Here is an 11580-nt window from a genome sequence, read left to right on the forward strand (position 1 = left end):
CTCACCTCACGGGACACCACAGGCTGCCTGCGCACGATGGGTTCATACACAGGCCTCAGATGTACAAGGTTGTGGTCCGAGCTGCCCAGGGGAGGGAGGGGGGAAGAAGAATAAGCCTCTTTGGTGTTGGCAAAAAACAAGTCCAATGTTCTATTGTCTCTGGTGGGGCAGGTAACATACTGGGTGTATGTTGGTAGAACAGAAGAGGGAGAAGCGTGGTTAAAGTCACCAGAGATGAGGAAGAGAGCCTGTGGGTGCTGTGTTTGCAGCCTACAGGTGCAGGAGAGCAGTGCTTCACAAGCATTTTCAGCATTGGCAGACGGGGCCACATAGACTGCGATCAAAATCACATGTGAGAACTCCCGGGGCAGATAATATGGCCTCATGCCAATAGCCAATAGTTCAATATCCTTGCTACATAGCTGCTCCCTCACTGTGCAGTGTTCGGGTTTGGACCAGCTCGTGTTCACATACACCGCCAGACCTCCACCTCTTTTCTTCAAGCATTCTCTCGTTCTGTCCGCCCGCAGCAGATGAAAATTGTCCAAACCTACAATAGAGTCTGGCATTTCTGCTGTTAACCAGGTCTCTGTGAAAATCAAGACGCTGCTGTCCCTATAAACCCTCTGGGATCGCATGAGGCTCGCTATATCCGTCATTTTATTTTGAAGGGACCTCACGTTACCCATGACTACGTCGGGAACCGACTTCCTGTTTGTCCCTCTCTTCTCTCGGAGTTTACGTCCAGCCCGTCTGCCTCGTTGCGTTTTCCTTAGGATGTCCGCCGGGATAACGTGGCGATCTCCGGGTAAGACGACTGTTCTCCGCAGTTTCATGAGTTCTTCCTTTGTGTAAACGCGGTATGGCGCCGGCCGGGGGGCGGGGCCGGAGCCGGGGGACTCAGAGCCAAGGCACATCGCAACGACACGACGAAAACACTCAATCCAGCCGAATAAAGTCAAAACAAGTTAATTTAAAGCGATTCCAGTGCGTGTCCCGATCGTTCGTGAAGTTCCTCTTTCATATAAACGTGTATATAAACGTGTACCGACGACACGCCGTACTTTAGCGCGGCCGGAGGGCGCGGGCGGGGGCTGGTGGGCTCGCTCGGAGCTAGCTCACGTCACAACAACACAACGAACGCAACGAAAAACGCTCAAATCCAGCCGAAAAAAAGTCAAAAACAGTTGAATTAAAAAACTATTCCAGCGCGTGTCCCTATCGTACAGTAAAATAGAAAAAATATACTAACTATATTTACAAAATATAGGAGATAAAGCACAATAAGTGTGAGAAAGAAGAGAGAGCGTTTACACCGGGCTGCCAGCTGTACCAGCGCCTTATGACAGTATTGCACATGGTTATGACAGTATTGCACATGGTGTGACAGTATTATGACAGTATTGCACATGGTATGGCACTATTGCACATGGTATGACAGTATTCCACATGATAATGACAGTATTGCACATTATTATGACAGTATTGCACATGATTATGACAGTATTGCACATGAATATGACAGTATTGCACATGGATATGACAGTATTGCACATGATTATGAAGATGAGTGACACATGTTCAGGGTTAACAGTATTGACTGAATAAAGAGCAGAAATAAGGACTAAATAGAACATAATGTATTCAGTATAACCCCTGCTATGACACTTTGGGCCAGACGAGGGCGCTGTTTCGCGTCTCTCGGCAGAACAACCGGAGGAGACGGGCAGCTGTGACAGACGCTCCCCCCCGCGACCCCGCACTGTGCCCGGGACAGGACGAGCAGCGCGCATCGGTGCACGGAATCCCCACACGTCTCCACCGCCCCCCCGCCCCCGGACACGTCTCCGCAGCCGTTTACCGGGACGTTTCCCACCCCCGTTTCACCCGCGCCTCGAGCACTTGTTCCGCGGATCTCCATCGAAGTGACACTGTTGCTTCTCGCGTTTGTAGCCGAAGAAGTAGCACCGCGAGCCCGACGCTAGCTCTGCCCGCGTTTGGGGCGGCGGAACTCGGCTGTCACACCGTGGAAGTGCCGCTAAACCGAGCTGGGACATTCGGCGAAGATGGGTGACGTCGAGCCGTCCACGTCGCAGACGTTTCAACCCGAGGTCAGACTTTTATTCAACTATTTTGTGTTTGCTAACGCGACGCTGCACGATGTGTGACGCGGCTAGCGAGCGCACAACGTCAACATGTCATTCAGTTAGCTCCCGATGCTAACCACGGCTGTAGCCACGCAAATTACGAGAGTTTGAAATGCGTGACATCGAGACACGCTCCGGCCGATTACTCCCCGCGCGTCGTCGCTACTCGCCGCCGCAAAGCAAACGAGATACTTTGCCGAATGTCGCGCGTTATTGCGGGATGGAAGTGGACATTCCATCACGGTGGCTAGCCGCGGTGCTAACGCGGTGTGATCGCACACACGCTTTTGTGCCGGGGTTCGCGATTAAAAAACGGCGAAAACAAAACGATCGCGCGTGAAAATCGCCGTCGACATTTGATCGTTTCGCGTCGCGCTTTGCACCGAATGTCGCGCTTTTATTTGTCAGTGAAGTTGGAGCGAGATTCGGCTCGTGTTTTGTGGCGTTAGCTTCTCTTTGCTCGTGTTTTCATGGCGTTTGTGGCTCCTCTGTGGGGGTTGGGACCAGGACACAAACTAACTACATTTTCATAACGTTTTCCTCGCGTTTGTCCTTTTTATTATGTCCTTTTATGTCATTAACGTTGTTTTGGAGCGGATGTTTGCAACTTTGACGACGCGTCTGTCAAATCCAGAACAGACGTTGTTTGTTTATGTCCAGCCATTTAAACTATAGATTTATGATTTACGAAACTGCGAATTTTGTCCAATATTCGTGTTTGTTCAATACATTTAGTCCAATATTCATGTTTGTTGAATGAGTTTAGTCCAATATTCATGTTTGTTGAATGAGTTTAGTCCAATATTTATGTTTGTTGAATGAGTTTAGTCCAATATTTATGTTTGTTGAATGAGTTTAGTCCAATATTTATGTTTGTTGAATGAGTTCAGTCCAATATTCATGTTTGTTGAATGAGTTTTTGTCCAATATTCATGTTTGTTGAATGAGTTTAGTCCAATATTCATGTTTGTTGAATGAGTTTAGTCCAATATTCATGTTTGTTGAATGAGTCTAGTCCAATATTCGTGTTTGTTGAATGAGTTCAGTCCAATATTTATGTTTGTTGAATTAGTTTAGTCCAATATTTATTTTTGTTGAATGAGTTTAGTTCAATATTCATGTTTATTAAATGAGTTTAGATCAATATTCATGTTTTTGTTTCTGGTAAGTTTTTTTTATCGTGTTTTATTGTTAAATTTCAGTTGTGGAAATTGCAAATACTCGTCATTTATTGATTTTTTTCGGGGTGATTGTACTTTTAGTAGTACTTTTGTGGTTAATTCTATGTTTGTTTATTTAGATGTGGACGATATATGAACATTTAGATAATATAGAAAATGTTTTGATATTATTATAAACTATATATTTTTGCATAAGATTGAAAAAAAATGTGTTTCAAATAATAGCTTAAGATAAAAAAAAAATGCATTAAAATCACAAAAGGGTTTAAGACATAAAAGAGAAGAGTGCAAAGAAAATCCCTTCAGTCATATGGCACCAGCAGGAGGCCGGTCCATGTTTAGTCCTGACTCTGGCACCAGCAGGAGGCTGGTCCATGTTTAGCCCTGACTCTGGCACCAGCAGGAGGCCGGTCCATGTTTAGTCCTGACTCTGGCACCAGCAGGAGGCCGGTCCATGTTTAGTCCTGACTCTGGCACCAGCAGGAGGCCGGTGAACAGAAGGGGTCCCAGGACTGACCCTTGGGGCGGTAATGACTCAGTACTGCGGCATCAAGACTGCTCTTCTTTAGGAGAGGCTTTATGACCGCAGTTTTCAAAGACATTAGGAATGTTCCAGATTGAAGCTTTAACTCTGAGCTCGTGGTGCTAAAGCGTGTTTGTGTTTTTCAGGGTTTCAGTCCTCAGTACGGGAGGCGGAGGACGGTCGAGGACTTCAACAAGTTTTGCACGTTTGTTTTGGCCTATGCCGGCTACATCCCGTACCCACAGGAGGTGAGTGAAGGCAACGGCCCGAGATGACACCCTCGAGGTGGCACCCTCGAGGTGGCACCCTCGAGGTGGCACGCTCGAGGTGGCACGCTCGAGGTGGCCACGCTTGAGGTGGCCACGCCCGAGGCGGCACGTGAGGTCGTGGGCACTTGAGACAGAGTAAAGCGGTGTAAAGAAGTGCCACGGTGACTTTACAACGCAATGAAAATGCAAATGTGTTGACTATATCACAAACTTAAAGCCACTACTTCTCAAAGTATTTATTTGTCCAGTGAATTTTTCCAATATATTACAAGAGCCAGGCCGAACTGGACTTAAAAACATCATTAAAAACCTTCCAAATGATGACGTTGACCTCGTGACCTGACGTTGACCTGCCGCGGACCCCGTGAGCTGACGCTGACCCCGTGACCTGACGCTGACCCCGTGACCTGACCTCTGTTGCTCTCGTGGTACAGGACTCGCCCGTGCGCAGCAGCTCCAGTCCGCCCAACAGCACGGGCAGCACGGCGGACAGTGACGGCTGGACTCCGGGACCCTCGGCCTCCTGCCCGCCACGACCCAGCAAAGTCCCCGCGCAGGACCGCAGCCGGAAACGCCCACATCCAGGGGGCGCTCTGCCTGGACACGCCAAGAAAGAGGTGATTTAAAGAGACGCAAGCTGAGTTATGATGTTATACACATATGTGCGGAGGACGGAGGAGAAGGGTCGGGCGGAGCCGAGGGGAGGGTCAGGGAGTGTCGGGCTGACTCGATGGTCTCTGTAGTTGTTTCAGCTGAACCGTACTGAAACATAATAACATAATAATTCATGATAATACATAATGACAAGGAAACGACCCAAGCTGCCAAAATGTGGATTCTTTTAATTTAAAGCGGAACTAAGTCACATTTTCACCCTATTAAACGTCTTTAAGTTCCTGTGATGGTTAAATCTGTACTTTCGGCGCCCCCTGCTGTCTCGTAACATTTGCCGACATCGACCAGAAGACGACTCCCCTGAGAAACCCTGACTCTTTATGTTTGGCAACGTTAAATGTTTTTTTGTCTTATTTCGAGAGAGAAATGGGACGAAAAATCTTTTGAGTCTGTTCTCCGACAGTGTAGTTCCAAAGGGAGCAGCAGGGGGAGCTCTATTGTCTATTGCCAAAGTTACTAGTTCTGTTTGAGAGTTTTTAGTGTTTGTTGACATTAGCTCAGAGTAGAAATAAATGAGTTCCTGAGATCGAAGGCGGTTCCAAAGTCACAACCTCAAATGTTTATTCTTGTTACTTTATTAAGCATATTCTGACACGTCTTGACCCTTTCTCAGCGCACCGTCGGCCAGTTTCACGCGGACGAGCGCCGAAAAGCCGACAAACTGAAGAAGAAGCGGCGAAAGGAGCGCGAGCACTACCCAGGTGTGACGCGCTCGCCGCCGTATGTCCCCGAGCTCCAGTGCGGCCGGACGATCAAGGACGAGCCCGACGACGACATCAGCATCGCTCCGCCTAGCCCCGCCCGCTCGTCCCCGGCGTGCAAAGAGGAGCCGCGCGAGTACGGCAGTGGCAGGGAGGACGAGCGGGAGGACGAGCGGGAGGACGAGCGGGAGGACGAGCGGGAGGACGAGCGGGAGGATGAGCGGGAGGATGAGCGGGAGGATGAGCGGGAGGACGAGCGGCGCCTCTGGGACCTGCAGGGCGGCGCCGTCGCGCAGAAGCTCCAGGGTTTGCCCGCCAACAGGACGGTGTTCAGGCAGGGCAAGCAGGTGGTGTTCAGGGACGAGGACGGCTCCGGAGAGGACGAGGACATCATGGTGGACTCAGGTCAGAGCGCCAACAAATCACACCCGAGCTACAAATGCCAGATGTGTTTGTTTGGAATGCTCAGAGTGAAAAGTAGAACACTTAACACACTTAAAGTAGGAGAGGGACTGTGGGCGGAGACTGTGAGCGGAGACTGTGCGGATCCCTTGTCTTTTTAAGGGGAACAGCCTGTATAGTTGTTTAGTTTTGTACATGGTAAAAAAATATGTCAAGGTAATGCTGTCCTTCACCCCTGACTTCGCTGACTTCCCTGACCTCCTTGACCTCCCTGACCTGGTGTCCTCGCTGACTTCCCTGACCTTGCTGACCTCGCTGACTTCGCTGACCTCCCTGACCTGGTGTCCTCGCTGACTTCGCTGACTTCCCTGACCTGGTGTCCTCCCTCACCCCGCTGACCTCCCTGACTTCCCTGACCTCGCTGACCTCCCTGACCTGGTGTCTTCTCTGACTTCGCTGACTTCTCTGACTTCTTTGACTTCTCTGACTTCTCTGACTTCCCTGACTTCCCTGACTTCCCTGACTTCCCTGACTTCGCTGACTTCGCTGACCTTCCTGACCTCCCTGACCTGGTGTCCTCGCTGACTTCGCTAACCTCCCTGACCTGGTGTCCTCGCTGACTTCGCTAACCTCCCTGACCTGGTGTCCTCGCTGACTTCGCTAACCTCCCTGACCTGGTGTCCTCCATGACTTCGCTAACCTCCCTGACCTGGTGTCCTCCATGACTTCGCTAACCTCCCTGACCTGGTGTCCTCGCTGACTTCGCTAACCTCCCTGACCTGGTGTCCTCCATGACTTCGCTGACCTCATGACTTCGCTGACCTCGCTGACTTCGCTGGTCTCGCTGGCCTCCTGACCTCCCTGACCTCATGTCCTTGCTGCGCTCGCTGACCTCATGTCCTCTGTCCCTCACAGACGATGACTCGTGGGACCTGGTGACCTGCTTCTGCATGAAGCCGTTCGCGGGTCGAGCCATGATCGAGTGCAACACGTGCAACACCTGGATCCACTTGTCCTGCGCCAAGATCCGCAAGAACCACGTGCCCGAGACCTACGTGTGCCAGAGCTGCCGGGCGCGAGGGCTCGGGGGCGAGGCGGGCGGAGAGGGCGCGCCGGGCGGAGAAGGCGGAGCGGGCGCGGCTGGCGGAGCGGGCGAAGCAGCAGGACACGACGCTCGCCGGTCCAACCGCTCGCGAGTCGGACCCAAAAAGCACCTGCTGGACTGAAGCTGGACTGAAGCTGGACACAAACAGGACGAGTGGACCCTGGACTGTGGAATGGACTCAGTGCTGCCCCCTTCAGGTTTCCCTTCTCGAGAGGAAAAGCCGGACCTCATAGGAAAACGCCACACGAGAAACGTTTGTCCGTTTGTGATCGTTATTCATGTTGGGTCAGATCTAAAGCTGCAGCGATTAACTGGAATCATTAATAATATTTTAGGAATTGTGGACTAAACGGACTGAAGACATTATTATATATTTATACTATATATTGATATTAATATTGTCATTATTATCAGTAATATTACTATTATTCATAATCATAATAATACTGACAATATTATTATTTATTAGAATATTATTACCATTATTATATTATTAATAATAATAATGTATTCATAAATAATAATTTTATTCATAGATATTCTTTCTAAATGCCTTCAGTCACATATTTACACTTTTAATTGGTTGTAAATGTTTTTATTAAGTCGTCCAATAGAATTGCCCGTCCACAAACGTCTTAAACAGACTGATTTAAACTAAATGTTCTAATTTAAACTAAACGTTCTCATCGCGCGTTTTGTGCGTTTCCTCGTTTGGTCCAGTCTTTTCCCTCGTTCCGTTGATGGACCTAAATATAAGGACTTCCTGGTTTTGCAGAAGACATTTTAGATTCCTCCTCAGACAATCACATTAAGGATGACTGGAGCTGCCATGGAGACGCCCCTCCCCCTCCTGCCGTACTGCCACACCCCCCTCCTGCCGTACTGCCACACCCTGGTGCATGCTGGGATCTGTAGGAGAAGATCGTGGGCACTTTGTTTCTCACTTGAAGCCTCCACGTTGCGCTTCATTCAGGCTTCTCTGCTTATTTTACCGTTTAGTTCCACGTTTTTAGCTTTAGAGCGGATGTTTTTACGGACAATAAGACTCAGCATGGCGCCCTCTGCTGGAAACGGTGGTGAAAGAGGCGCGTTGAAGTGGAGGATTAGCAGCGCCGCTATTTGTGGTGAACCGGGACTCGAACCAAGACTCGAACCAAGACTAGAACCAAGACTCGAACCGGGACTCGAACCGGGACTCGAACCGGGACTCGAACCGGGACTCGAACCGGGACTCGAACCGGGACTCGAACCAAAATCTAATGGATGGTGACAATTGCAGACTACATATAAGAACGAGACTTAAACCAGGACTAAACTAAGATTAAATCGGGACTAGAACCGGGACTAAACCAAGACTAAAGAGAAGCTTGGTTCTTGTTCAAACCGGGACTAGAACCGGGACTAAACCAAGACTAAAGAGAAGCTTGGTTCTTGTTCAAACCGGGAGAAGCCGGTGACGTGCGACGTGGAAACTTGAGACATTATTTTCTGCTTTAATTGAACCGTTGCCTCAGTGTTACATAAACATGGGTTTGAATTTTGTGGGATAAAAAGTGTGTTTCTGCTCAAAGACGATGCTCAAAGCTTCAAAACGTCTCATTGAAAAGTAGAACGGTTGTAAGATAATCATTTTAGTGTTATTTATGGAACTCCAAGTCTTCCACTTTCACGTTCGGCTCTGGAATAAACGACTCCAAAACGCACGGACAAACGGCGCCATTTTCAGATTGAAATGTCAAAAAAATAATAAAACGATTTCAATCAAACGTTGTCTAAAAGCCTTCAGTCGCCACATTTCAACCGTTTATTTAGTTTTTTAAAAGTGTGCAATGGAAATGTTTTAAATAAAAAGCTGAACGTCAATTCTTTTGGAAAACATCCCGTTATTACTGGTATTTACTTTTTACGACTGTTTAAACTAAATGTTCCAACACGTTAAAAACTTCACTTTGACACGTTCTGGGCCTTTTCCCACCGCGCGAGCCGTATTTGAATTCTCTTTCCCGTTTAACGCCAGATCAAAAGTCGTGTTCTCCGTTCGCTCACGGCGCGTTCGCTCCAGTGTTCACTCTAGTGTTCTCTAGTGTTCACTCCAATGTTCTCTTCAGTGTTCACTCTAGTGTTCTCTAGTGTTCACTCCAATGTTCTCTTCAGTGTTCACTCTAGTGTTCTCTTCAGTGGTCACTCTAGTGTTCTCTAGTGTTCACTCTAGTGTTCACTCTAGTGTTCTCTTCAGTGTTCACTCTAGTGTTCTCTCTAGTGTTCTCTTCAGGGTTCACTCTAGTGTTCTCTCCAGTGGTCACTCTAGTGTTCTCTTCAGTGGTCACTCTAGTGTTCACGCTAGTGTTCACTCTAGTGTTCTCTTCAGTGTTTGCTCCAGGGTTCACTCTAGTGTTCTCCAGTGTTCTCTAGTGTTCACTCTAGTGTTCTCTTCAGTGGTCACTCTAGTGTTCTCTTCAGTGTTCTCTCCAGGGTTCACTCTAGTGTTCACTCTAGTGTTCTCTTCAGTGTTCTCTTCAGTGTTCACTCTAGTGTTCTCTTCAGTGTTCACTCTAGTGTTCTCTTCAGTGGTCACTCTAGTGTTCTCTTCAGTGGTCACTCTAGTGTTCTCTCCAGGGTTCACTCTAGTGCTCTCTAGTGTTCACTCTAGTGTTCTCTCCAGGGTTCACTCTAGTGTTCTCTAGTGTTCTCTTCAGTGCTCGCTCTAGTGTTCTCTTCAGTGCTCGCTCTAGTGTTCTCTCCAGTCGTCACTCTAGTGTTCTCTAGTGCTCACTCTAGTGTTCTCTTCAGTGTTCGCTCTAGTGTTCTCTTCAGTGCTCGCTCTAGTGTTCTCTTCAGTGTTTGCTCTAGTGTTCTCTCCAGTGGTCACTCTAGTGTTCTCTTCAGTGGTCACTCTAGTGTTCTCTTCAGTGGTCACTCTAGTGTTCTCTTCAGTGGTCACTCTAGTGTTCACTCTAGTGTTCTCTTCGGTGTTCGCTCTAGTTTTCGCTCTAGTGTTCACTCTAGTGTTCTCTCTAGTGTTCGCTCTAGTGTTCGCTCTAGTGTTCTCTTCAGTGTTCGCTCTAGTGTTCGCTCTAGTGTTCTCTCCAGTGTTCGCTCTAGTGTTCGCTCTAGTGTTCTCTTCAGTGTTCTCTTCAGTGTTCTCTCTAGTGTTCGCTCTAGTGTTCTCTCTAGTGTTCTCTCTAGTGTTCGCTCTAGTGTTCGCTCTAGTGTTCTCTCCAGTGTTCTCTCCAGTGTTCGCTCTAGTGTTCGCTCTAGTGTTCTCTTCAGTGTTCGCTCTAGTGTTCGCTCTAGTGTTCGCTCTAGTGTTCTCTCCAGTGTTCGCTCTAGTGTTCGCTCTAGTGTTCTCTTCAGTGTTCTCTTCAGTGTTCTCTCTAGTGTTCGCTCAAGTGTTCCCTCTAGTGTTCTCTCCAGTGTTCACTCTAGTGTTCTCTAGTGCTCACTCTAGTGTTCGCTCTAGTGTTCTCTTCAGTGTTCGCTCTAGTGTTCGCTCTAGTGTTCTCTTCAGTGTTCTCTCTAGTGTTCTCTCTAGTATTCGCTCTAGTGTTCGCTCTAGTGTTCTCTTCAGTGTTCGCTCTAGTGTTCGCTCTAGTGTTCGCTCTAGTGTTCGCTCTAGTGTTCGCTCTAGTGTTCGCTCTAGTGTTCTCTCCAGTGTTCACTCTAGTGTTCTCTAGTGCTCACTCTAGTGTTCGCTCTAGTGTTCGCTCTAGTGTTCGCTCCAGTGTTCTCTTCAGTGTTTACTCGTTCACTTCCTCGTTCACTTCCTCCGTTTCCTGGATTACGTGTTTGTGCTTGTGCCAGTTGAGTCTTTGCCGGTTTGTGACTTTTAAGCCATATTTACGAAGCGACTTTGGGACAAACCGAGGAAAAGCGTTAAAGTTCTGAAACAACACAAGGACTTTTTCTGGTCTTGTCCCAAGACTTAAGTGTAAGAATAAATGTGACCTGGCCTTGGTCCTGGCCTTGGTCCTGGCCTTGGTCCTGGCCTTGGTCCTGGCCTGGCCTTGGTCCTGGCCTTGGTCCTGGCCTTGGTCCTGGCCTTGGTCCTGGCCTTGGTCCTGGCCTTGGTCCTGGCCTGGCCTTGGTCCTGGCCTTGGTCCTGGCCTGGCCTTGGTCCTGGCCTTGGTCCTGGCCTTGGTCCTGGCCTGGCCTTGGTCCTGGCCTGGCCTTGGTCCTGGCCTGGCTTTGGTCCTGGCTTTGGTCCTGGCCTTGGTCCTGGCCTGGCCTTGGTCCTGGCCTTGGTCCTGGCCTGGCCTTGGTCCTGGCCTAGCCTTGGTCCTGGCCTGGCTTTGGTCCTGGCTTTGGTCCTGGCCTTGGTCCTGGCCTGGCCTTGGTCCTGGCCTGGCCTTGGTCCTGGCCTGGCCTTGGTCCTGGCCTGGCCTTGGTCCTGGCCTGGCTTTGGTCCTGGCTTTGGTCCTGGCCTTGGTCCTGGCCCTGGCCCCTGGCCCTGGTCTAACTGTGGTACAAACTGTTTCTGTGAAACTATTGTAAATAAAGAGTTACCATTTTACTGCAGTTCATTCATTTTGGTGACGACAGTGTAAGTTCTAAAGTATTAAAGTACATAGTCTTCTATA

The 11580-nt window shown here is 48.9% G+C and overlaps 1 protein-coding gene across 1 annotated transcript; it reads left to right on the forward strand.

Moving 5' to 3' along the window:
• Positions 1-1708: 1708 nt before the first annotated feature.
• On the forward strand, positions 1709-7379 carry phf13 (PHD finger protein 13). The gene is made up of 5 exons (XM_072451487.1): positions 1709-2111; positions 3998-4099; positions 4555-4737; positions 5409-5901; positions 6814-7379. The coding sequence occupies exons 1-5, from the start codon at positions 2067-2069 to the stop codon at positions 7122-7124; spliced, it is 1134 nt and encodes a 377-aa protein (XP_072307588.1). The 5' UTR covers positions 1709-2066; the 3' UTR covers positions 7125-7379.
• The last annotated feature ends 4201 nt before the right edge of the window (positions 7380-11580 follow it).

This window comes from Eucyclogobius newberryi, unplaced genomic scaffold (assembly GCF_026437365.1).
Source record: "Eucyclogobius newberryi isolate DKJ021-1_F unplaced genomic scaffold, fEucNew1.0.hap1 SCAF_19, whole genome shotgun sequence".
Taxonomy (NCBI): Eukaryota; Metazoa; Chordata; class Actinopteri; order Gobiiformes; family Gobiidae; genus Eucyclogobius; species Eucyclogobius newberryi.